This window comes from Gallinula chloropus (assembly GCF_964237585.1).
Source record: "Gallinula chloropus genome assembly, chromosome: 3".
NCBI classification, from domain to species: domain Eukaryota; kingdom Metazoa; phylum Chordata; class Aves; order Gruiformes; family Rallidae; genus Gallinula; species Gallinula chloropus.
Genome location: NC_140087.1, coordinates 42,416,725 through 42,442,131, shown reverse-complemented (window position 1 = coordinate 42,442,131; position 25,407 = coordinate 42,416,725). Strand labels below are relative to the sequence as shown.

General features: G+C 41.0%; 2 protein-coding genes across 2 annotated transcripts in view; one reads left to right on the top strand and one right to left on the bottom strand.

Moving 5' to 3' along the window:
• The window catches only part of TARBP1 (tRNA guanosine 2 -O-methyltransferase TARBP1), a gene marked incomplete at its 5' end in the record, with an annotated part of 37,722 nt that extends 17,140 nt beyond the window's left edge, over nucleotides 1–20,582 (top strand). The window contains 16 exon segments of the mRNA XM_084261430.1: nucleotides 1,357–1,550; nucleotides 2,242–2,497; nucleotides 2,587–2,775; nucleotides 5,957–6,156; nucleotides 6,292–6,363; nucleotides 7,455–7,575; nucleotides 8,908–9,018; nucleotides 9,583–9,732; nucleotides 12,077–12,163; nucleotides 13,804–14,000; nucleotides 14,558–14,639; nucleotides 15,985–16,156; nucleotides 16,359–16,550; nucleotides 17,482–17,606; nucleotides 18,775–18,911; nucleotides 20,206–20,582. Coding sequence (XP_084117556.1) covers nucleotides 1,357–1,550; nucleotides 2,242–2,497; nucleotides 2,587–2,775; nucleotides 5,957–6,156; nucleotides 6,292–6,363; nucleotides 7,455–7,575; nucleotides 8,908–9,018; nucleotides 9,583–9,732; nucleotides 12,077–12,163; nucleotides 13,804–14,000; nucleotides 14,558–14,639; nucleotides 15,985–16,156; nucleotides 16,359–16,550; nucleotides 17,482–17,606; nucleotides 18,775–18,911; nucleotides 20,206–20,371 — 2,451 coding nt within the window. The 3' untranslated portion in view covers nucleotides 20,372–20,582.
• An 818-nt stretch (nucleotides 20,583–21,400) lies between these two features.
• Nucleotides 21,401–23,029, bottom strand: COA6 (cytochrome c oxidase assembly factor 6). The gene is made up of 2 exons (XM_084262222.1): nucleotides 22,681–23,029; nucleotides 21,401–21,802 (listed from the first exon to the last, which is right to left on the bottom strand). Exons 1-2 carry the CDS (start codon nucleotides 22,822–22,824, stop codon nucleotides 21,707–21,709), a joined length of 240 nt encoding a protein of 79 aa, XP_084118348.1. The 5' UTR covers nucleotides 22,825–23,029; the 3' UTR covers nucleotides 21,401–21,706.
• Between the last annotated feature and the right edge of the window lie 2,378 nt (nucleotides 23,030–25,407).

Here is a 25,407-nt window from a genome sequence, read left to right as displayed (position 1 = left end):
CTGTGTCTTTAGCAGGCAGTGTAATGTTGACATAAAATATTTGTAGCTAAGATTTTTAGTGCTTTTGTTTTCTTACATTACACTTTTTTTTGAAGTCTGTATAGCCAAAGTAAAACTTAAGTTGTAATAATGGATTCAGTGTGCTCACAACCTTTTTCCTCAAACAGAAACCAGTCTTACAGAGGAAGCTACTGTTAAATGAAAATACCTTTTGTATTAACAATCTCTTGGATTGCCAAGCTGGAACATTGAGAGAAAAAGAAATTCCAGAACAGAACATTGCTTTGGCTTTTTTGTATAGATACGTTCATTATCCCCTAGTTGTATGTATTAGGCTAGTATATCTGAAATAGGTATATTTTAAAAAGGTAAAGAAACATTAACTTCTATTAAAGGAGGAGATATTTAAATTAAGATTTATTGGGTGGTATAATGATTTGTATTTTTCAGGTTGACTTATTAATCAAGAACAGTTATTAACACATTGAAAAGATTGAATGATTTGCTAGGTTTCATTTTCTAAGCAAACAAAGAGCAAGACACTTGTTTTTCTTTGGTTGTGTGAATGACAAGCTTATTCCAGTCATTTCAAAGTAAATATTTTATGGTTTAAACTTAGTGTTCACTGGGGGCCTCTACTCCCTTCTTTTAAATGCATAATTGTCCTGATGATTCCTTGAGTTATATATAGTGTATCTTCAATTTAAGAAGGAAAAAGAAAACCCTGAGTCATTACAAATGAGAAAAATCTTTTCTGTGCTCTTGACAGCTGAAAGTAACTTGAAGTTATTTAAGTTTAAACATCGAGCTTTTAATAGCATTAGGAAATTGTTTGCTTATTCATTTTTTAATATTACTTCTTTTTTTTTTTTAATTGAGATCTTTTTTCTTGATGCCTCTTTGGATAGATGCATCTGTCATGCAGGTGATGTGACCTTGTATCCTCTTGGAGCAGTTAGCATGTGATATTCCAAATTTCAACTATCTTCTGTTGGGTTTCTGACTACATGGGCCCATACCATTTTTCCAATTGCTCTCCAGCAATATATATATATTTAACTGCTACCTGGCATTCCATCACAGCCAAGCTAGACACCTGCACTTAATGAATAGGTGACTGCAGTTTGCAAGACTTACTCTCTTTCTGGTGCTTGCAACTAGTGATGGATGGCACTGACCCAGCCAGGCAAAGTTATGCTATGCATACACTAAGAAAATAGAAGGATGCAGAGTCTGCTGCCTTATGATGTCTGGGGTGGTATAAATAAGAGGATTATCATATATATTAGTAGGTTATTTGTATCATATAAGAAGAAATTTGTGCATGCTTGTTCATGTATGATTCGGTGTTAATAGGAGCCGAAGCTTAAAGAACAGATAAAGAAAGTAGCTAGCATGGCTTCACTTACAGCAGTTTGTGAGATAATGGATCGGAAACCTGAAGCGCACCTTGGATCTCTGCCTTCTGTGGATGCTCTGAAGGGATTTATTTCCTCCTCTAAGTTCAATGAACTATTAAAGAAACCATCTTACACTGAAGAAAAAAGTAGGTATGTCTGTGCTATCGTTCCAGTAATTCTTCAGAATAAGTTTGATTAGCCTGGAGCAGTGACTTAAGATGCTGGCTTTTCCTGTTCTTTCTTTTGATAACTTTCTGCCAAGATAAAAGTGAAGAATGCTGGTCACAAACTATTCATTCAGTTGCACTTCTGTCTTAGCGTTTAAGTTATAGTTTATTAAAGCAGCTGTAGTTGATCAGACCACATGTTCTTTTTCTCAGTCCTCTAGTGTCTGGAAGCCAGAGCTAGCTTTGGACATTACTTATCCTTATTCCAGGTTAAATATGCATACACTGCACAAAGCCATAGCATGTACACAAGACAGTTGAAATGGAAATTACTTAATGTTGGGAAGGGGAAGCCCAGAGCAAGCCTGAGGACCAAAAACCAAATAAGTGGTTAACAAAAGAAGATGGGCAGCATATGGTGATGTTTCCATTGAATACTCTCCCAGATGTTTCTGACTAATGAGGTTGGCTGAGACCAGAACTGATTTTTCTGTGTTTAAAAAACTCTTTATAGATTTCTCTTCCATGAACTTGTCCAGTCTCCCCTTGAGCTTGTGTAAATCTTAGTGCCCTGAAATATAATGAGTCTGTACAGTTAAATTGTTCCTGGTCGAATAGGAATGTGCAGCATAATTGAATACAATATGTATTTAAGAATAATATTCACTTTACAGCTCATGTGAAGAAACACCATCTCAAGGATGGGGGAAGATTGTTGCACGCTATGTGCATGACCAGTGGGTTTGCCTTCGTTTCATTTTAAATTCACTTCCATCACCGGCTCAAGAGTATGAAGAAACTTCAGGAATGGCATTATCTACAGTTGAAAGATCAAGAAAAATTCTAGAGTCTGCATTAGAAGCCCTGACTATTCTTCCTTCAGACCAAGTTTTACCTGTGTTTGACTGCATGAAAGTCCTTGTTCCCAAGGTAGAAGATAAAGCAGCTGCACAATGTTAATAGTTTTAGGGGTGTGTTTTGTCATAGGTGTGACACCTCTTTCTTCTTTTTGTTTTCAGCTTCTGGACTCAGCAGAGTCTCTCTGCATAGAAGCATTTGATTTGGCTTGGAAAATTATATCCTCTTTGAGCAACACACAGCTAATATTTTGGTCCAATCTAAGAGCTTTTGTTGAGTTTGTCTTTGATACTGACGTTCTAGCTGTTGCTGCAAGTGCAAAGAAGCAAGCATATGCCAAAGTAAAAGAGGTCAGTTTAAAAATTGTTTTTTTTTGTGAAGGGAGCATGAACTTCATCTGAACCTGAAAAGTATTTTTACTTTTTATTTTTCCTTGAGCTATTGTCATGAATGTTTCATTTCCAAAACAGTACTGGTTTGAGAGTCTCAAGACAAGATCTGAGAATTAGATTGAGGGTAAACAGGTACATTGTTTCTTCCACTTTTAGCAGAAAGTTTTTTGGTTTTTATTTTTACATTATGCACTTCCACTTCAGTATTTTGTTTGGGATTTGCCACCTGAGCTATCACAAGCTATTAATATTCTGGAAAAAAACTACACCTTTTTCCAGTAGTTTAGTCTTTATGAAAATACTTTCTTAAATGAAAAGTTAGAATTGTTCAAAACTTTAATAGATTCTCATTGGATAAGCCAACTTTAGGTTCTACTTTAAAGGCTTTTTTTGTCTCTCAGGGTGCAGGAGTAGAAGACATAAAGATCATAGAGATCAATTTAATGTTGCATGGCAGAGCTGCCTCCATAGTTAAGAAGATAAAGTAAATTTTTGTTTTTTTTTTTTAATTAAGATATATACAGCTTCCTATACTCCAAATGTTACTCCATGGTCTTTTTTTCAAGTCACTGGAACTGTTTCTGTACTAGATGTTGGTTCATCTTGGCTTTATATACTGGAAAGTAGTTGTCTGCTTGTTTCCTAAATAATCTTTTTTGGAGTTTCTTCTGTTGTTTTTTTTCTTCTGATCATTTTTTAATTGTTTGTGCAGAACAGCCCATGATACTGCAAGACTTTTACCAGGGCAGGAATAGATTATATAGTAGTTGCCAGTATATATGTATTTATATATGCTTATACTTATGCTCTCTCATGCCCTGCTTTGCACTTCATGCACATCATGCTGTTGAGGGGTTGCACTTCTGCTTTGAAGTCACCATAAGTAGCTCCACCCTGGTGTCACACTTGTAGCTGTAAATAATAGCAAATGTCTCAGCTTTATTTTCAGCCCAGAGGCTCCAAAACAACATGTAATAAGATAGGGAAAAACAGCAACTTGCTAGCTATTTATAATTGCTATGATATGTCCGTATTGGCCTTAAGAATCTTAAAATACAGTCTCATTTGTTTTCTTTGTGGTCTTGAAAATTTGCTTCAAAGAAATGTTACTGTCCTCTGTTTTCAACAGTAGTTAGCACTTAGCACTGGTAGTCTTCATGGAGACCCCAGCCAAAATTAGATACATTTGCAAAGATGGTAAAAATATCTCTTCAGGTCTAGGAATCATTTAGCTTTGTCTTTTAATGAATATCTGTCATGGATAATTGTTTGCTCAGTGTTGTAGTAACTGATGGGCAGTGGTTTAGTCTTTTTAATTTTCCTGTGATCTAAACATTTGCTTAAATTCATAGAATTTTAACATCAGCCTGAGTGTTTCAAGCATTACGTGAGGTGTATTTTGCCAATGTTGAGAGTCTTGAGTCTGTGTGACAGCTATCCCATTGTCTGCAGTGGGACATACCATGGCAGCAGGCACCAAGGAGCTAATGAAGGTCTCCTATACTCAACAAAGGGCATCTGGTCGAGCCACCTTCTGCCCCTTCATAAGAAAATGAAGATAAAGCTCCCAAGCAAGTGCCTCCTTATGTATATTCTTACCCCAGTCCTCATCTGTCTCTGTTGCCACTCACCCCTTGGGCAATGGCTATTTAGTTTTAGCTAAAGAGAAAGAACAGAACGGAACTGATTTGTCAGAGAAGCATTATTTTGATTTTGTCTACCGCAGTGCTCTCTGTCTTGTAATAATAGTTAAAAGGGGTTGAACAAAAGGGTATTTCTGAGCCAAACAAGGCAATATTGCTGTGGTAAAATCCAGAAGGGCTTCTGCAGAGATGCCCCAGAGCACTGTGTGCTTAGGCTTCATTTCTTCTGCTGCACTCTTCCTTTTTGACTGCTCAGATGTTAATTGTACTAGAACTTGAATTACTTAAATTTCTTTTGTGTGTGTTGGACTCTTACTACATTAATGAAACAATTAAAAAAACCCTCAGGATTGAGTAATACAAAGTAAATGTCACGCTGCTTCCCTACAGGTGAAACACAATAGTTCAATTTTGGAAATATTAGGAAAATCACAATGCCTGGTTTTGCATTAAAAGAAAAGTTTGGGTTCTTTGTAAAAAGAACAAATGTTTCTAGGTTGGGTTTTTGTGGGTGGTTTTTGTTTTCTTTCAGAAAGTATTTCTTCAGAGTTCATTCCAGTATTACAATTCAAGCTTTTCATGAGTTTCTTGGTGCTTTAATCCTTAGCAATTCAGAATAACTTTCTCTGTAAAAATGAAGTTACTGTCAAAGACTTGTCACATCATCAAAAGTATCATTTTGGAGTGGGGCAGAGAAGAAGCTTTGTCTTGTAAGAGCTGTCATGCCTTCTGGAAAACCATTCTCATGGGCAACTCTTAACTGATGTTGCCTAAAAAGGAATTTATAAAAAACCCCACCTTCTGAAACTCCCTGTCTTTTCCCAGATGCTTGCAGTTGGTTAGAAAAAAAATTAACTTTGTAACTCAAGTTACTCTTGCAATTAAGCCTAATGGAGGGAGCAGGAGAGGAAAATTTTGGCACAATTTTTCTTGGTTTTGTTTTGTTCGGTTTTTTTTTTCTTTTTTTTTGGAGAAATTCTAGATAGCTGTGTCTTATATATGCCCTCCTCAAAAACAAAAGAGTTAATGATACAAAGACCTTTTTCCCACTTTAACTCAACTATGAATTTTAACTTAATGAATGTAATCCTCATGAAAGAAGAGAATTAGTGATATGGAAGAAATTTTGTTTAATGAGCGTTTCTGTTTGGGTTTTTTTTTGGGTGGGGGGGACGGTTTGAATTGGTAAGGATTGCTTAAAAACACCAGGTGTGTACTCATGAAGTAAGCCCAGGTGTATTTGTTTGTACAAGCATCTGGTGTTAGATCTGTCTCAGCAAGGATCAGGTCTGTCTGTTGGTGACAGAAGCCTGCGCTGGGCCCGCTGTTGCCCATTCGCCTACCCATATGGTCAGGGAATTGGAAATACATTCAAGACTACATTAACCTGGGCAGGAACAGGATGCAAGTGAACATAGATTTCACTGCAAGCAGTATTCTAACAATCCTACAACTTCTTCTAGTTTTTTGATCCTTTTATTTCTCCTCCTTTTCAGATAATTTTCAAACTCATAGATATGTCCACTACAAAGACCGGGGTCTTCAATGTAGTCCTTAGTCATTGCTGTCGGTCTTGGATATTTCCCTCTGTTGATGAGAAAAGTGCCTTGACAAATGCTTTCTTAAATGCTGGAAACTATTGTGAACTTATCACTGAGGCTTGTGTCTTTGGAGCTGTATTTAGGAGAGATCAAAGGTATAAAAAGATCTTCATGATTTATATTTTATCATTTTATGCACCTTGTTTTATTTTGAACTTTGAGGTAACTATAGAAAACAGTTCTTGTATGCTATTCTGCTAACTTTGTTGCTTTTGTCTTCTTCTGTGAAGACTTATTCAGGATGTGCATGCCTTCATAGAAAGTCTTGGAGAAGAATGTGCAGCAAATGTAGTTACAGAAAGGTAATAATGACTTCGAAAATATGTCTTAGAAATTTTGTGTGAATTGTGTCTTCATTATGATTGATGCTAAAATTGGAAAGATGCTGGTTTTAAAGTCAGCTTGTTCAGTGTGTCTTGAGTTGGAAGGGACCCAGAAGAATTGTATTCAAATACAAAATGTAGAAAACCACCGAGTATTTTCAGGAAAATATATCCCACTTGTTAACCTCAATGGGATTGTTTCACCTCCTAAAAGGAATGCTTTTTAAAAGCATGCAGAACTCACACGTACCTTATCATTGTAGGCAAGACAGTTAAGATACTCCAGCTTTAATGTGGCCAGATTAGGAGCTTGGCTTTTTTAGCATTTGTTGTAGGTCTTTTTAGCTTGCATGCTGGCAAGAGGCTCTGCCTTCAGATGTTGAAATGGGGATGTTGGATACTGGAGTACAGATGGATATTTTTGTTGCTGTGTCACTCCTATCATTCCTCAGTGGAAGAAACTCAGAAAAAAAGAGTTCAAACATCATGTTTTGAGAAGTCCTAGTAGTTGCTAAAAACCTCAGCTTTTAAAAGATCTAATGCCAAAGTTCACTACTACATTTTCTTCCAAAAGCTTTTTGGTTTCCAAATGTCTGTTTGTGACAGTCTGCAGCTGTGTGATGTTTTGCTGCCCAAAATATCATTATTTTTACTCTTGGTGTTAATTATTCCAGATGTCCCTGAGTAACTAATAGGAATCAACTGTATTTTGGACTAGAATATTTGACCAAAACTGCAACCATAAATTAGTTGGATTAAGAGTACAGTTACAGACACAGAACTTCAAAACCATCTTACCATACAGCTCTTTCTGCTGGGAAAACATTTTAAACACCTAGGTGCTATTCAAGACCTGTAGAGAGAAGCAGGAGCAGGTTACCTGGAACTCAGCTCAGCAATGATGAGCAGACTTTAGAATTCTGATTGTGGGGTATCCGCGTATTACCTGACTATAGACAACTTGATGGCTGCATGTTTAACAGGACGTTTGGTGGCTTTCTTGTAACTTAGGAATTGTCTTTATGTCTGAACAGAGTTTGATTTTTGTGTTTTTCATTGATGATTTACAGTACAAATCGTGATGATCACTACGTGCGAGTTTGTGCTATTAAATTCCTGTGCTGCTTGGATGGATCGAATACCTTGCATAAGGCGTTTATGGAAGACGTTTTCATCAAGCTACTCGATAAAGTAAACTCCATTGCTCTTGCTAGATAAATGTAATGTGCAGTTATTAAAATGCAAAGTATTTACAGTTGACAGGATGTATTTACAGTTGTTTGTATAGTCTGTCTAGATTGGCACCACTTTGTTACAGGACAGAAGTTAATTCAGCCAAACCAAAATTGCCTTTCAGGTTTATTTTCCTCCTAGTGCGGTTTCTGACTTCAGGGAACATGAACCAAGTTGTAGCCACTGTCCTGTTAAGAATCTTTCTTTTAGGCTGCATTCTGAAGCACCACATTTCATTTGAACAATTGCAGGCTGCCTTTTGAATTGAGAAGGCTGTGGGGCCATTACCTCCTTAGAAGGCCTTTATAAGTAGAATTAATGGAGAAGGTTAGGGTCTGATTTTCATTTATTATCTTAGCTGCTTATGCATTGGCAGCACTGTAAAGTCAGTGGCAAATAGCTAAAGCTGCTATTAGAAACTCTTCTGTCCATTCTGGTGCTACAGAATTATGCTTTTCTGTGAAGAACAAGAGATGGGTGGTCTTCATTCCCCTCAGTTAAGTACAGGAGAAAAATGGGTAATATTTGTGGGAAAATTGAACTTTTAAAGTGATTTGCTTAAATATGAAACTTTAAACTAAAATCCATGACTTGTATTTGCATTTTAGCATTAGTATGGGACTTGGATGGCCAAATAATTTTCTTTTAAAAAAGTTAAGTAAATGGTTTTGGTGTCATGCATTTTTAATGCCAAAACAGCGCATAGGCAACTAATGTAAGCCATATGAGAACACTTGCAATCTTTTTAAAGCTCCATTTACCTCATCTATTTTCTTTCATGTAAAACATCTTACTGCAGAATCCCAATTTCTGTCTCAAAGCTAGAGCTGTAGTTACCAGCTGATCTAATTGATAGCATGACTTATACCAATTTTTAAAATGTAGACCTTGAAGCTGAGGTGTTTTCATTCATACACTCTTCACTTAGGATCTTCAGTTCGTGTATAACTAAATGGCAGCTTGAGTCTTCATGCTCCATATTATGTAGTACTGGTTTAATTGTTCTTGTAGAGTAGATGTTGTAAATTGTTCAGCTTTCTGCTGTTAAAGAGTCTTAATACCTAACATTTTTGTGCTTGTAAGCAAAAATACTAAGTGGAATTGTTTTGGCTTTTTTCACCTTTCCATGCTTCTCACAGACAAGCTTCAAAGTTTAATTCTAAATAAATGAAATGAGTAATTTTTACTAACGTCAGTGCTGATACTAGCTGTGCAGTAGACGCTGCTTTCTCAGTATGCTGAAGTATTTTTCAGAAAGAATAGGTAATAAACCTTTCGATTTGCTTTTAGGATGAGCTGGTATCAAGATCTAGAACACGCTACTACGCAAACTCTTTGCAGCATAGGATTAAAAACCGGGTATGGCAGACACTCCTAGTCCTTCTTCCAAAGCTTGACCAGGTATTGCTCTTCACTGTGAACCCTTAAATAAATAATTAAATAGCTGTTTTCAAGAATAATTTGGTGTTATGCAAATTGCACATGTTAAATTACAGCAGGATAGAAAAGGCATGTAATCTCTGTGGCTGATGTAGAAGGTTTGTGTTGTTTCATTCCTACAGTGTGAAGTCAGGGATTTATGATGCATTTCTAGAGGTCATTGAAAACTGTTCCTTCAATTTGTGAATTGTAGGAGTTGAGATTTGGTCTGTTAAAGCTGGCTTAAAGCTCACTAAAACTCCATACTAACTATCTGATTCAAAGCTTTTTATCCAGTGAAAAGCTTTTTATCCAGTTGCTACCCTCTGAACGCTCATAAAATGGAGACTTTTTAGTTTACTGCTTCAGAACAAAATACTTAAAGTATAATGCAGAAATTAGATGGTTCTAAAATATTTCATTTGAGTATTAAAAATATTTCTAATATTATAAAGCTGAAAATGTTCTTTCATATAGATACTGTTTTTTCCTTTGTGGAAGTAACTCTAACAAAGATAAATGCTTATCTGATTATTTTTTTCTCAGAATTTTTTGTGTGGAACCCTCGACAAAGTTTTCCAGGCAGGATTTGCTAACAATCAGGCATCCGTGAAATACTTCATAGAATGGATTGTTATCTTGAGTCTACATAGATACCCCCAGCTCCTTAATAAATTCTGGGATTGCTTTTGCTATGTAAGTAAGAACTTTGGCATTCACTTCAAGAGTAATTTGAACAAAGAGGGTACAGTTTGTCTTCCCACACCTTAATTTATTCCCATTTCCCTTCAGAAGCAGTGGGTTGTTGAGCAGACCAAATTAACTTGGAAGTGAGTCTGAACTACAGGGTGAGGCATTTAGAAAACTGTGATATAGAAATGGCTGAAGATGTGTGAATTCTTCCAGTTGAGAGATTTCCTTTCATAATGTACTACTCTGGGCAGAATAGACCTGGCATTGTGAATCAGAGTACTCTTTCCCTTTGCCAATCTAAGAGCCATCAGGAACACATGGATGCCCTGGATTCTGAGTTCAGGAAGGTACCACAAAGTCATTTGTGGTTTCCACATCCAGCTTTTGTCTTCTGCATCTTGTTTGTTGTTGGGAACACGACTGGCAAAACACATACTCAATTTTCAGCTTTTAATACTGACTCCTGTAATGTGGTTCCAAAATTGGAGGCGAGGGTTTGAATTATGGTACCCAGAAGTCATAAAAGGGTTGACTGAGAACTGATTTGCTAGCATTTAATTTCTATGTCTTGGATTCTGCTCTGACTAAGAGCTGACCTCTAGAAACAGTAAGTGTGTGTAGTTATGTCCTTAAATTTGTTAGCATTGTATATGTGGGCTGAGTAGAAGATGTATTTGCATCTCCTCCAGTGTATCGGAAGGCATTACCTTCACTAGTACCTCTGCTGAATGAAGGTCACTGCTCATAATAAATAGAAGTAGATGTCTGTTTGCTTGTCAAATAGCCTAGTTGCTACTGTAGGGTTTTAAAAAAAGAAACAAACCAAACAGTAGGACAAGACAAGAATTAAAATTAAATACAAAAAACTTACAGCCATGTGGGTTTTTTTTGGCCAAAACCACCCAGGTTTTTAACACTGTTCTGAGACAACCTTGCTTTCAGCTTTGCTGTGGCTTGGGGGTATTTTGGAGTTGTTTTTTTTATTTTCTTTCTCTTTGCAAGGGAAAGATTTCTTTTGCAGTTTACAATTTAGACTTCTTGTAAGTGCATAAAGATGACTTTTCATGCCTGTCTGAAATGATGAAAAGTGGTGTAAAGGATGTAACCTTTTTCAATTTCAGAGTTCCTTCCAAGAGCTCAGGCAGTTGGAATTGCTGTCCTCTTAGTATATGATAATCTATTGGATCAAAGCAACCTCCTGCTGATAAAAAGTGTACTGAATCGCAGTGGGCTTATTCAAGCAGAGAGAGAATAAGCAGAAAATATGTAGGTTTATGAGAAAGGAATACAAATCGTATTTTCAGGGACTATCCTGGAGAATAGTGACTCAATTTTCAGGATCATATTGAAAAACAAGCTGAACTTGAGCACCCAGTACAATGCTGTGGCAAAATGGATGAGTAGGAACTGCATCTGTAAACAGGAGTGTTGAATAGAAGGGTGGGCAGTCATTTCTCCCAGTACAGAATTTGTGTGGGGCTGGGGCTAGGCTATTCACAAGAAGGATGTGCACCTGTTGGAGTGTGTCCAGAAGAGGGCCACAAAAATTACCAAAGGGCTGTAGCACCCCTCCTATGAAAACAGGCTGAGAGAGTTGGGCTTGTTCAGTCTGGAGAAGGGAAGGCTCTGGGAGGAGCGGCCTTCCAATCTCTGAAAGGTGCCCATAAGAAAGCTGTGGAATAACTGTTCACAAGGGCATGTAGCACTAGGACAAGGGGTAACGGCTTTAAACTAGAATAGGGGAGATTTAGGTTGGATATATAGGAAAAAATTCTTTAGTATGAGGGTGGTGGATCACTGGAACAGGTTGCCCAGAGATGTGGTGGAGGCCCCATCCCTGGAGATACTCAAGGTCAGGCTTGATGGGGCTCTGAGCAACCTGATCTAGTGAAGATGTCCCTGCTTATTGCAGGAGGGTTGGACTAGACCTTTAAAGGCCCCTTCCAACCTAATGCTTTCTATGGTGCTGTTTGTTCTTGCACCTGATACCCTTGTTTGTGTTGATGTTGAAGAGCATGAGCACTGAAAAGAATCCCCAAGGTATTTATTGTGTTCAGGGTTGGGGGATTTCTTTTGGGCTGGGAGGGGGTTATTATTTCTTTTGGTTACCAGTTAATTTGCATTGAATTTAACTGTTTTGTGATGCTATACACTTTGTATTAGTATTGATGTGTTAGTAAAAAGCAAGTAATGTGTCAGGAAAGAGGAAATCTTAATAATATGAACCTTGTATCTTCAATTTTGATGTGGAAACACATTTTAATAGTGTTGATATTGTTACATCTGCACAACATGTTTTGAAAACTTTACATAGGCATATGTCTTGTTACATTCCCCTTTGCTTTAGGATGAAGAAAAGCTTAAAACAAGCATCTGCACATTTTTATCAGTTTTATCACACTTTGACATCATTCTTCAGAATACCTCAGAGAAGGTAAGTTGGACTAAAAGTGTTCATTCTTTATTTGGTTGCACTGTATATGGATTTCTGAAATAAAAACCTTTTTTACAATCTTATCGTCAAAACCTTTTCAATACCTATTTCCTACTAAGCTACCCTTTGAAACAGAAGACACTAACTCTTCCTGTTGTCTCTGTAACGCGTTGAACTGAAGAAAATTAGATACCCCCTGGATACATGGGGCCCAAATCACAGAATCACAAGGTTGGAAAAGATCTTTAAGATCGAGTCCAACTCTTCCCATCCTATGCTAAACCATATCCCTAAGTACCTCATCTACCCGTTTTTTTAAACAGATCCAGGGAAGATGACTCAACCCCCTCTCTTGGCAGCCTGTTCCAGGCCCTGACAGCTCTTTCAGTGTATTTTTTTTTCTAATATCTAATCTGAACCTGCCCAGGTGTAGCTTCTTGCCATTTCCCCTTGTTCTGTCACCTGGCTGAAGAGACCATCTCCCACCACTCTACAACATCCTGTCAGGTAGTTGTAGGTGGTGATAAGGTCTCCCCTCAGCCTCCTCTTCTCCAGACTAAACATCCCCAGCTCCCTCAGCCACTTCTCATAGGATTTGCCCTCCAGCCCCTTCACGACCCTGGTTGCCCTTTTCTGGACTCACTCCAGGACCTCAATGTCCTTTTTATGGTGGGGAACCCAGAACTGCACACAGCACTCAAAGTGCAGCCTCACCAATGCTGAGTACAGGAGCACAATCACCTCCCCAGACCTACTGGCCACACTGTTTTTGATACAAGCCAAGATGCCATTGGCCTTCTTGGCTGCCTGGGCACACTGCTGGCTCATATTCAGTCTGCAGTCAACCAGCACCCCCAGGTACTTCACTGCCTGACAGCTCTCCAGCCAGTCTTCCCTAAGCCTGTAGTGCTGCATGTTATGTCCCATGTGCAGCACTCCACTTGGCCATGTTAAACTTCATCCCGTTGGTCTCAGCAAATACCTGTGAGGTTTTTGAAGAACAGCTACTTAGGTTTGAGCTAAACAAGTGGATGCACTTGGGTGAGGTTTTCTTGCTGCTGTTGTTCAATCTTTGTAGAACTGGCCAGAGATAGCCTGGAAGAAGGTGATCTTTCTGTAGAACAGCAACACTCAAACATGGACGTCTTTGGCAATAGCTAGTGCATATATTTGGAATTCTCAGGATTTTTTATTGAACTTTAAAATAGAGGGTAAAGTACAATCAGATGTTCCATGAGATCAGCTGTTTCACATCTGTATCAATCCAGGCATTTGTGTTACTTTTCAGTGTTTGCATACATTTGCAAGATCAGCTCTCTTTAAGTGCTACAAAATCAGAAGTAAACAGAGGTTTCTGTGTATGCAGAATAATTTTAAAGCAAATTAATACATTTTCAAAACACTAGTGGGGCTGCAGGTCTGTGCCCTCAAGGGAAGGAAGGGAGGAAATCAGGACCATACCATGTTCTGAGGCATATATTTCCACACAGATGTACTGTTAAAGCTTTGGACTTTCTGTTCTTTGAGGAAGCCAGTGTTTCTTGGGCCACTCTTTATTTTTCTGATTCTGAATGGTGTGCTAAGACTTAACAGAGTGAAAGAAACTTCTTTATCTTTGGTTCTGGTTTTGTTCTTTTTAGAAACCAGCTTTGAAGAAAGCTCTCATAGTCGTTCTACAATGGTGTTTCAACCATAACTTCAGCGTTCGACTTTATGCATTAGTTGCCCTTAAAAAAATTTGGGGTATGTGCAGAACGTTGCATGTGGAAGAATTTGAAGCTCTGACACCAGTTATTGAATCCAGCCTTCAACAAGTGGAAAACATGCATGGCACAGGGTTAGTAATGTTCTTCCAGTTCACAGCTTAACATTCTTTTTCTGAGCTGTTTGCAGCAAGTGTAAATTTATAAAATAGCACTTGGTAACTTCTGTGGGCTTTTATGTTTGTGTGGGGTTTTTTCACTCTGTTCAAAAAAGAGCCCAAAACTTAGAAATTGAAATCTAATTGTAAACAAAGAAAACGACGTGACAATTCAGTGTAGCATTGCAGTCTGAAAGCAAGAGATGGAAAAAAAGTGGCATGTTTGAACAACTTAGGGGTGGAGTAAAAAAATACCCCAAACATCTGGATACCAGAAAATTCTCATATATAAAAATCCAAAATGTTTCTAATGTTAATATTGGGGGGGGAGGGGGAAGTTTTTGCTTACTGATTTGGAAATAAAACAACTCAGTTAAATTTTTGTACTATCTTTGTGCTTGTATCATTTTTTTAGCCCTGCTTTTCGGAATTACTTAGGATTTCTGACAGTGTACATAATATAAACCTGGGACTGCTGCTGACAAGTTGGGGGTCATTTTTTGTGCACCTTGCATTACTTTCTCTAATTACAGGAATGCAAGAAGGAACTGGCAGCGAATCCAGGATCACTTCTTCTTTGCAACATTTCACCCACTTGAGGATTATAGTCTAGAGGCAAGTCCAAGACCATTGCTGATCACTGTCTTCATGTAGCTTTACAACTGCATTTTTATCTTTGTTTTCTACTGCAGGATCAGTAATGATCAAATATTACCTACTTAAAATGCTGGAAAATTACTTCACCTAAATTATGATGGATTTTAGACTAAAACTGCAGCTTAATTCTCTAATTAATATTGTATTAAAAATGCAGGTCAGTTTTGCAGGGGTGTGTGTGTGATGAATGTGCCCATCTGTGTGGGAGTTAATCAAGTTTTATATTCGTGACTGGAAAAGTTACGTGTAATAACTGAAGAGCATGGGTGTAGTTGCATGTGCTTCGTTACTGTTTGTGAGACATCTCCTGTTCTTAGGAGTAACCTGAGGTCACTTGACTAAATTATTGTTCGATGGGAGCAGGATACAGACGTGTAACATATGCAACACACAGCTTCTGGAGCTATCCTTTTGCCGTAGCTTAAGTAACGGACTGCTGAGTAAGCCCTGAGGGAAGGAAGGCAAAAGTAAGGGTGCAGATAAAAAAACAAAGAGAAAGAGGAACTAAGCTGAAAAATAAACATGGATGTGAAAGGGGTGCTTGTGTTCTGTCACTAACAGTGCCATCTTTCAGAGAAGGAATTTATGTTTTTTCCTTTTAACTGATGTTCTGTGAAATATTTTTGTAAATGCTTAAATATGCTATATGTGACTTCAGCAAAATTAGGAAGCGAAATTCTGGAACAAGAAATAAAAACAACTTGTAAAGTATTTAAATGTATTGAAGGTGCATCTTCATCTTCATCTTGAGGGTGCCTCAGGATAAACAAAATGTCTGGGGTTTAAACTCTTCATCTTATTCAGCCCTTCCCCTGGGGTGTGTGTTTGTTCCTCCTTGATAAATTATGATGGGTTGTATCAGTAGTGCTGAGCTGGATTTTACCACTAGACTAATGCTTTTGACTATATTCCTTTTGACATGAAATCAATCCACATGCTTTGCTAGAAGTTTGTGAGAATGTCTGAAACCTACTTAGTGGTAGGCATAGAACACTTCCACGAGATCTCTGTGCTGAGAAGCATAGCGTTAATTCTTTGGTATGCTAGATTTTCAGAGCAGTGATTGACGCAGAGCCTTAGGAAAGGTCTCAGAAGAAGAAGAGACTAGATTTATGAAAGTCTGGGGTAGCACTGTAGGCTAAGTGATAAATGTTGAGAGATGTATTAGTAAGTTTTGTCAAGTGCCAAGGAAAGAATTAAGTCACAGAATGCTAGATAAGACATGTGCAATTAATTTAGAGATTAATTTATTATCTGTATTGCTTTAGTGGCGCTCTGCTGGTAACATTGTGTTGCATTGCAGACAATATTTTACACTCTTCCCCGGCTTTCGGAGGTCGCTGAGGACGAATGGGTTTCGCTCTCGAAATTCGAGAGGTTCGCTGACATCCCTCTGCCGCCCGCGTTCCAGCAGCATCGTTCTCGAACGGAACTTCGTGACCTGAAACCAAGCGACTGGTCCCAGCAAGACATGGGTAAAACATAACTAATCTCTGCTCAATACTGTTATTTACACATAGTGGCTGCTAACATCTCAGAGTTTTTCAGCTGAGGTAGACCCTGTGTCTCTATGAACAAAGTGTATGCCATAAGATAATAGTAGATGACAAATGGCATCTGCAGTATTCCCATTTAGATAATCTTGTGTATCCATATGACCACTGCTTGTTCTTACAGGTTCAAATTCAGCTGAAGCAGACAGCCAGACAGAGTGGACCGATGTTCAGAAAAAGATTATACCCTGGAAAAACAGTAGTCCCAGTTTAGACCTGGAAATGGTATTTCAGGATCGTGCTGCTAAACTTGGTAAATCAAACAGCAGACTGATTGTGGTGGCTTCACTTATTGATAAACCTACCAATTTAGGAGGTAAGGTTGATTTCACGTTTTCTAACTTCTATTTTAGATGTTAGAGCCCACTTGAATAATAGGAATTAATTATTTAAGTACTGCTCAGAGAAATAGATCTTTATCATGCAAAAAAGCCCCCCCAGCTGGTAACCAAAAGAAAATAATAACTGCTTCGGAAGAAGACATCATCTAAAGTTACATTTTAAGGAAAAAAACCCACACATAGCATGCATTAATTAAATAGAACTTTGCTGTAAGTCATACTCAGTTTCTAACTGGTTTTATATTCTTTGTTACAGCATTTTTTTTCTTTAACACTTAAACCAAATCTTACAAACCTACTAGTTTCTCAGGACTGTTGGGCAGGATAGTGCCCGTTCCTGAAGTGCTCTTTCACAATGTTACACAAGCTGAAATGCAATAAATCCTGCAGATACGTTACTGCGTTGTGCCTGCTGTTGTCAGCTGCCTAAATAACTGTGGTGAGACTGTTAGTGAAAAATAAGCCCACAAGCTGGTGCTGTCTGCATTGTCACGCTCTAGCGTGTCATTCCCTGAGCCCTTCCATTTAACAGATACTGGCTTCAGAGCTTCAGGCTGCATGTGTGCGTGTCCGTCCGTCCATCCCTCCAGAGGCTTTTACACTGACTCATTGCTTTGTGTAATTAGTATTGTAGAAGCACGGTCAGCCATAGTGCTTTTCTAATTTTGATCTTTCCATTAAGTTACAAAACTTTTTGTGGTTTGTGACTTTTTTTTCCCAGCAAATGATATGAAACATTACGTAGCTCGGAACAGATGTAAGATGCACCTGAAACGGATAGAAAGTAGAGAATCAAAGTAACCATTTCTCCTTTGGGTTCTTTGTCCTTTTTCACTTGCCTGAAATATTTCAGCTTGGTGTTTATTCTCTACACAAAAAAAATCATTTTCACTCTTCTGTTTGTAGGTTTATGTCGTACAAGTGAAATATTTGGGGCATCTGCGCTGGTTGTCGGCAGCCTTCATTACATACAGGATAAGCAGTTTCAGCATCTTAGTGTTTCTGCAGAGCAATGGCTCCCCCTTGTCGAGGTGAATGGAAACATTTTAATAGCTGTAAAGTCTATATTGTACATCTTCAGTTCATCACATGTGTAGCTCAGTGTCTTGCTTTTTTCTCTTGGAAAAATGAACTTTGTATTGAACAGAAGCTCCCATTGTTGACTCTGAGACATTATCCATAGTGTTTTGGAATAAATTTTAGGTCAACCTCATAAAAATGGATTTTTAAAATTACTTTTTATGTCTTAGTGCTGTGATAATCTGATTATGTGACTGCCATTATTGTATCTTGCTCTGTTTTATAGTGGTGCATTGGACTTTAATGTTCGTTTATAAAACTTGACCAACACTTCATGTCTCTTGCTTGGCCCGTTGCTTTTGGTATCTTCATGGGGATAAAGTATGAGTTTGCCTGAAGCTACCTGGTGACAAGATTTTAGGACCTATTACCTAGCTTAGAAAAATGAAGATTTTAACCTTTATGTTCAGCATTTGATAGAAAATGTGATATTTTATAATAATCTGCTTTCCAAGATCAGCTTTAAGTCATCTGAAAAATTTGATGCCCGTTTCTCATCTCCATCCCCCCATATTTATTTTCAGATTTTCTTCAAAATAAGATAGCTGTAGTGTTTCACCTGACACAGAATGCTGGGGACACATGGTGTCATGCCTTAGCCTTTGTACAGAAGCATACTGGTGATGAGTTCCTGTTGCATAAAAGAAACAGGCATTTAGTACAAATCGGCACTTCAGGGAGTTAGGATGAAGGCAACCAAGAAACACTTCAGTGTAAGCTATCCCAAGTGGTAATGCAGGCACATGTAAGGCAACACAGCTTCCATACTGGCTGTTGTATTGCTTTGGGAAAGGATTCCAGGTTAAACAACAGTGCACTGTGTCCTTGTGCAAGAATGATTCCATTGCAGTCAGATGTAAGGCTTGCAGGTGCCAGAAGCATAGAAAAGCCTCTGTTCATTGCAGTCCTGGAGGAGGTTTTTGTGGTATTACTTAACCTTTTGTGCTGTTGCTGAAGAGCTTGTAAATTGGTACACTGTGTATGGACAGTCTTTGGGGGTAAGTCATTGGTCTGAAAAACTGTCCAAGCAAGTTGATTTTTTTTTTTTTTACAGTACATTCAGAAGTTTATAAGTGGCATATAAATATTTATGTATTTCTCTCTACTTTTGACGGACAGGTGAAACCGTCTCAGCTTGTTGATTATTTACAGCAGAAGAAAACAGAAGGCTACACTATTATTGGTGTGGAGCAGACAGCTAAAAGTTTTGATCTTACAGAGTACTGTTTCCCAGAGAAGTCACTATTATTGCTGGGGTAAGAACGCGCTTTTTTTGGTTTGTTTGTAAATATACCTCCTGCAGTCTGTCCCTTCTGCTTGTTAGAGTTTGGTCATAGGAAAACCAAGTGAGGATGATGAATGGAAAGTGGTTATGGAAACAGCAGAGGTTGACTTGGTGTGCTAAAGCGTGGCAGGTATTGATACCTATTCCTGAACAATCCTTCTCCTCATACTTAATAAATACTTAATATACCACATAGTATAAATCTTTTCTCTTTGAATGGGTGGTTGTAGCAGCAGCATGGGTTTCAGTGTTCCAGGTGTGACAGAAGGATCATCTGTTTGGGTCAGTAATACATGCCCCATATTACTGTGTAGGCCGTGGTGAGCTCAGCAAGAAGGGGGCTGGCTGTTTGCTCCGCTTAACTGGGCAAGGAGGGCTGCAGCCGAGTGGGAGCACACGTACCTGGGAGATGCCTTAAAAAATGAAGGGTGAGGCACAGGACGAAGTAGCAAGTTTCTGCAGCACAAGCAGGGGCTGGGATGACTTCAGAGGAAAGCTGTCATCAGTTCCTATAAGCAGGCAAGCCTCAGGTGTGGCAAAGAGGAGGCCACTTCAAGGAACTGAGAAGAAAGTGTCGTAAAGTCAGAGAGCTGCTGGAATCTTAGGGCTGCTTGAGGGAGGAGGAAAGGCCTGTCTATCCTTTTAGGACAAAGTGGGCAGAAATATCTTGTTTTTTTCCAACCTTCTCATATGTAGTTTATCTTTGGAATGTAGTTGACATAATAATTTTGCTTTCTTCAAACAAAACAGTTACTTTAATTACTGATAACCTTTGGGATCTTCCTGGTGTGCTTATTGTGAAGCAGTGAAATGTTTCCAGTTCAAGGCTATAACCAGTCCTGACATTCCCTCATCGTACCAAGACCACACTGAATGTCCACTGGTCAGATGAGCTTCCCTGCCAGGCCAGCAGCTGCACACGATGGCCATTTCATCTATAGCTGTTTATTTTGCTCTATGTGGAGAGCTGTAATATATAGGCAGGGAGGGAGGCCTTAGGTTGGGTGTTCAGCTATTGCTGGATCCGTGAATTAAAGATGAAGTGCTCTACCAGTTTTCCTACAGCAAGGTTTAGTCAGGTCTCTCCTGTCTTCTCTGTATCTGTAATGTATTGTTTTTTTAAAAGAATAGTTTCTTGTCCTCATCAGTTACATTGGGGGCAGACACAGCATTTGTCAGATGGCATTTAGATGCTGTCTCCTGACTTACACTTTCTAGAACACCTCTCCCTTCCCAGCTACAAGTTACTGTTTCTTCTTTACTAGAAATGAACACGAAGGAATCCCAGCAAACCTGATTCACCACCTGGATGTCTGTGTGGAAATTCCTCAGCAGGGTATTATTCGATCCCTCAATGTTCATGTAAGTGGAGCTCTGCTGATCTGGGAGTACACCAGGCAGCAAGTCATCAAACAGAAACAACAGATGTAACTGCCAGGAGTTTCGTGCCTTACAGTGCAGCAGGGTGACTTCCTATGGTGCTACAACGTGACATTCTGAACAGGCAAGATACAAACTCAGGGTGAATGAGGATTCTTAAGTTGCATGTTTTGCTCTCTTGTAATTCAAACTGGTTTTAAATTGCCTTATTAATACTTCACCTCCTTACAATAAAAGTTGCATTGGAAATAAATACTATTTATATTGCATGTGGTGTGTGAGATTTATTTTTCTACTGCTAGAACATCAGCATAGTGCTGTGACCAATCCCAACCTTGAAACACTGGATTTTTACTGTGGTTACTTTGATTATCGGAGTGGTCAGGTGCTGGAACTGGCTGCCCAGAGAGGTGCTGGTGTTCAAGGCCAGGTTGGATGGGGCCCTGGGCAGCCTTGTCTACATCACGCCTGGAGGTTGATGGCCCCGCCTGCGGCAGGGGGGTTGGAATTCTGTGATCCTTGGGCTCCCTTCCAACCCATGCCATTCTATGATTATGGCAGCCACACTGGAAACTGAAATGCCTTCCTACAGCCACAATCAAGACTTAACTGTTGCCAAAGTATTTAATACCCCCAGCATTTCCACTACATCATGTATTCGTTGCAAGGTAAATTAACTTACATTGAACACTCTCCCTTGCTTAAATGCCTTTAAAGGTCAAGTTTACTAATCCTGTTGTAAATAGTGTATCTTTAAATAGAACTGTATCAGTAAGGTAATCAAAACAAGCAGATTATGGCCTCTTGTTTCTAATTAACTATCCCACTTCTGGTGAAAATACTGCTTGAAAACTAGGACATCTAATGTAAAAATTCTTACTGCTTATAAAAAAATGAGCATACTCAAAACATCTCAGTGAACAATATGCACAGGATGCATACTGTCCCTTGGTTCAGCTTAAATGGTCTTTGATTATACTTTAAAATACACTCTGAGCAACACCTCCAACTTGCATCATACCCCTGCCTCCTCTGACAAGCAGGGGAAAGTGGAATTTTTTTTTAATAAGGAAAAGCTGATTCAGTTACTGAAAAACAATTTTATTGTTCTCTTTAGAATATGTACATTACATTATTAAATTATTGTTTCACAGGAATAAATTTGAGCAATTATATATTCAAAACAGATTTGCAAACAGCCCTGCACTGTATTTCTTTGACTTAGGGTTCTGGAAAGGCTGTCCTTGACCAACTTTGCTCAGCAGGCACATGAGACCTTGCACCAAGACGAGCAGCCTGCAGTTCAGGGAGCCACACATTACCAGCTCTAGAGATCAAGCAGCTTCTTTCCCTTCCTCGTGCCTCGTTCTTCCATTGAAAGAGTGTCTAGGACTTCCCATCAGCTTCTAGAGGATGAAAACCTTCAGTTTCAAGCTTTCTTTTGTATTTTAGAAAGTCTCTTCTTTTGTCAAAGTATTTTACCTGTTAAAAAAAAAATAAGTTCATCAGAAGGAGTGATCACAGGAAGGGGCTTTGGGCATCACAAAGACTAAGGAATAAACAATACACTAGTTAGGAATTTCTTGCTTTGCTGCATAAGGCTGAAGTGTGGAGTGGGTTGTGTTTGTGTGTTGGGTTGTTTTTTCCATTCTGAAAGTGAACCTGTCCTAACCCCCCATTACTTCCATGGACACCTAATAAAGGCAGTCTCTCCCTTTGCTATTTTTCGCTTCCACGAACACAAAGACTGTGATAAAAAGACACGTCCAGCAGCTTTTCTACGGCAACACAGGTGCTGTGACCTCTGAATCCATCCCCTGGAGCAACTGCTGCGTGTGGTGCAAAGCGCTGGCAAATGAAACAACCGTCACTAGAGATAGCATATAAGGTAGCACAACTGGGAATGATTTTTAGGTGCCTTCTAGTCCCCCAGCTCCAACAGGCACTGTCCAGCCCTGCAGATACTACTGTTATTAAAAAGATTAAATAGCAATGCCTATTTATAAAGAATTGTAGCTTGGTCTTAGGAAACTAAAGAGCAGGGCTGAGTGAAACACAAGCAGATGGTTTGCTGTGCCCAGGGAGGTGCCAGGTGCCGGCCTGGAGACGCCCTGCGCCTGCCAGCCCCGCGCCTCGCCTCCCTTCCCCGATAACCTTTCCCCTTCAGCAGCCGCTGCGCGCCTCCCAACAGCTTCCCAGCAGCTTCCCGGGCTCGAAGCTGAACGAGCCGGTCCGGGGCCCGCCTGCCCGAACCTCCGGGGCCGCCCCCCCCTCCTCCCGCCCGCCCCGGAGTGCCGGCTGAGCCCCCCAGAAGCCCCGTGACGCTGGAGGGCGAGGGACGCGGAGCGGCGGCCGCTCACCCACTGCTGCGGGCAGCGGGACACGAAGCACTGCCGCAGCTTCTCGCAGGCGGCGGCGTCGTCCCCGTGCCCGTCCAAGCACTGCCAGAACTCGTCGCGGGCCGCCCAGCACGCCTTCCTCTCCTCCATCGTCGGCGCCGACATCTTCGCCTCACTGCGCACGCGGCCGCAGGCTGCGAGCCTCCACCGCACCGCGCCTCGCCGCTTCCGCAGCGGGGGCCGACGCTGCCCTGCCCGCCGTCCCCCAGGCGCCGGGGGACGGGCTGCTCCGAGCCCGGCCGGCAGCCGCCCAAAGGAGCGCCCCGGGCCCTGCACCCCGCTCACCCGCCCGGCCCGGCCTCGCGCCGCGAAGGTCACGGTCCCGGAAGCGGTACCGCACTGGAGGGCCGCCGCGCGACGCCTTTTCCTGGTGCGCAGGCGCAGTCCCCGCGGCCCGGGCTGAGGTTGGCAGGCGTGCCCGCTGTCCCGCCCCCGCGCGCCGGGCCGGGGGCAGCACCGGGACGGAGCGGCTGGTGCCGGCTGGGTGGCCGCCCGGGCTCCCCGCTCTGCTGCGGTCCCGGGCTGCTCCCCCCTTTGCTGCGCTCCCAGGCTCCCAATCCCGCCGCGGTCCCGGGCTGCTCTCCCCTCTGCCGCGGTCCCAGGCTCCCGGAGGGCTTTTCCCCCTCTCCGCCGGAGGAGGGAGCGCCAAAGGCGCGTTTAAAGTCCCGGGGAGAGAGTCGGTGTCGCCGGCTTGTCCGCAGCCGTGCGGGAAACGGTCCTGGAGGTGTTTCCTCTGGCTGCTCTGGGGGGTTGTGGAGTCTCCATCTCTAGAGATGCTCAAGATCCGTCTGGACGCCCATCTGTGCGACCTGACCTAGGGAGCTGCTTTGGCGGGGGGGGGGGGTTGGACCCCGTGATCTCTGGAGGTCCCTTCCAACCCCTCGGATTCTGTCATTCTCTTGGCCGGCCCTGGCGCTAGGCCAAGCCGGTAATAAAAGCGAGGGAGGAGGAGGAGGAGAAATGGTGTATCCCAGGGGAAGAAATGCGTACGCGTGGTAAAAATAACGGCTGAAGTGTGAGGGGCGGGTGGGTGCCCAGCGAGCCCAGCCCAGCCGCCCCAGCAGGCACGAAGGCTGCAGTGCTGGGGGAACGCAGCCGGGCAGGAGCAGGCTGCTCTGCTGTGGCTTTGTTGCTAGCATGGTGCTCAGTCCCTGGTAGCCTTCCACACCAGCCACCGACACACGGGGCAGTCAAGCAGCTTTGGAACTACTGGCGCGTGTTTCTGTGGTAACACGCTCAGGTTTTGGGTAGGGCGATGGGTGTTTCGGCAGCTGGGAAGGGCCTGGCTCTGCAGGGTGCTGAGCCCTCCTGGCAGCTCCCAGGCTGGCTGTTTGGCAAGGAGCTAGTGGATGGCTGGTGCTGCTTGTGCAGCTGCCCACCTGGCTTGAGTGGGTTTTCTTCTGGGGGGTGTGGTAATGATTCTGGCCGGTGGTGGTGGTGGGCACGTTTTCCTGGGTCTCCTTGCAGGTGGCTCTCTTATCTCCATAAGAGGAAAGGTATTTTAGGAGGAGACCGAGGGTTTGCACTCATACAGCAGAGCCCCCTGTAAGCCAGCCTGATCTGGGGGTGTTTGTTTTGTCGAAATACTTAACCAGCCCTTTGGAAGGGACACTTTTTTGGAGCAAAGTGAGTGTGACTGCTGCTTTATGCTGTACGGTGTATAATGCAGTCCATGTTCTTATCCCTGCCTATTTGCTTCTCCACCTTCTGTTTCCTAGAATATGGCAGGTAAGAGAAGGAAATGCAGTGATTTAATTTCTAATAGAACGGGGGTTTTGAGGTGAGTGGAAGTCACTACAAAGAGTGGAATTTCAATTATGTTTTTCCACTGAAAAGAATTACAGAAATAAATTTGTATTCCAGCTTGCTTACGACCCTTTTGAACTGGAGCATTTGCGAAACAAACCCTTACAAGCATGAATATTGAAAAGAAAATTGAATGTTGAGTCTTGAGACCGAAACATGCGATAATAGGAAATGTCAGTTGTGGTTTAGATTGCAAAATTTATGGTGCGTGTAATGTTGTTTAGTTACTGCATTCACGAAACAGAGGGGATAATGTGATCATATATAATTAATCACAAAGCCCAAATAGCACATCTGGGATATTTGTGATAAATAGTTTATTCTTTAATGACCTGTAGTCCAAGAAATATTCGCTGGAGACAATTGTAAATAACTCTGTGTAATGGATATTGTGGAAATTTAGTGATCTGGTTTTAGAAAGTGCATGATTAGAAAAAAAAAAATTATCTAATACATTTTTAATGGCAATATTTCCATCTGGTTAAACTGCTACCATAAGGAGGTGGATTTTTCTGTTGTTAGTTAGCCAATTATACGTATCTATCTTTACTCTTTTGGGAAGTGTGCCCAGTAAGTAATAAATGGGATATTTATAATAGCGAATGTTCTAGAAAGATGTGAGGCTGAAAAAATTCCAGATTTGTCAGGTGCACTGGTTGCCACATATGAAGCTGTTGAATTACCATTTCGTTTAACAATTAGAGAGATAGGTGTTAAAGAAATAGGTGCTCATCTCCCACTGAAACTCCAGCCAGCAGTGCATTAAAGTGAATCGTGTGGAGTTTATGCAGTGGTTCCACTCTCAGCCTGTTCTTGCTAATTGGGATACAGCATTGTGCGTGCTTTGCCTTCCAGTTAACATCTAACGGGTCTCTCCTCCCC

Excerpts from the sequence above, each read along its gene's own strand:
- COA6 (XM_084262222.1), bottom strand. The coding sequence starts at position 22,824 with ATGTCGGCGCCGACGATGGAGGAGAGGAAGGCGTGCTGGGCGGCCCGC. Across the intron at positions 21,803-22,680 it reads CCCGCTGCCCGCAGCAGTGG|GTAAAATACTTTGACAAAAG; the intron begins GTGAGCGGCCGC and ends TTTTTTTAACAG.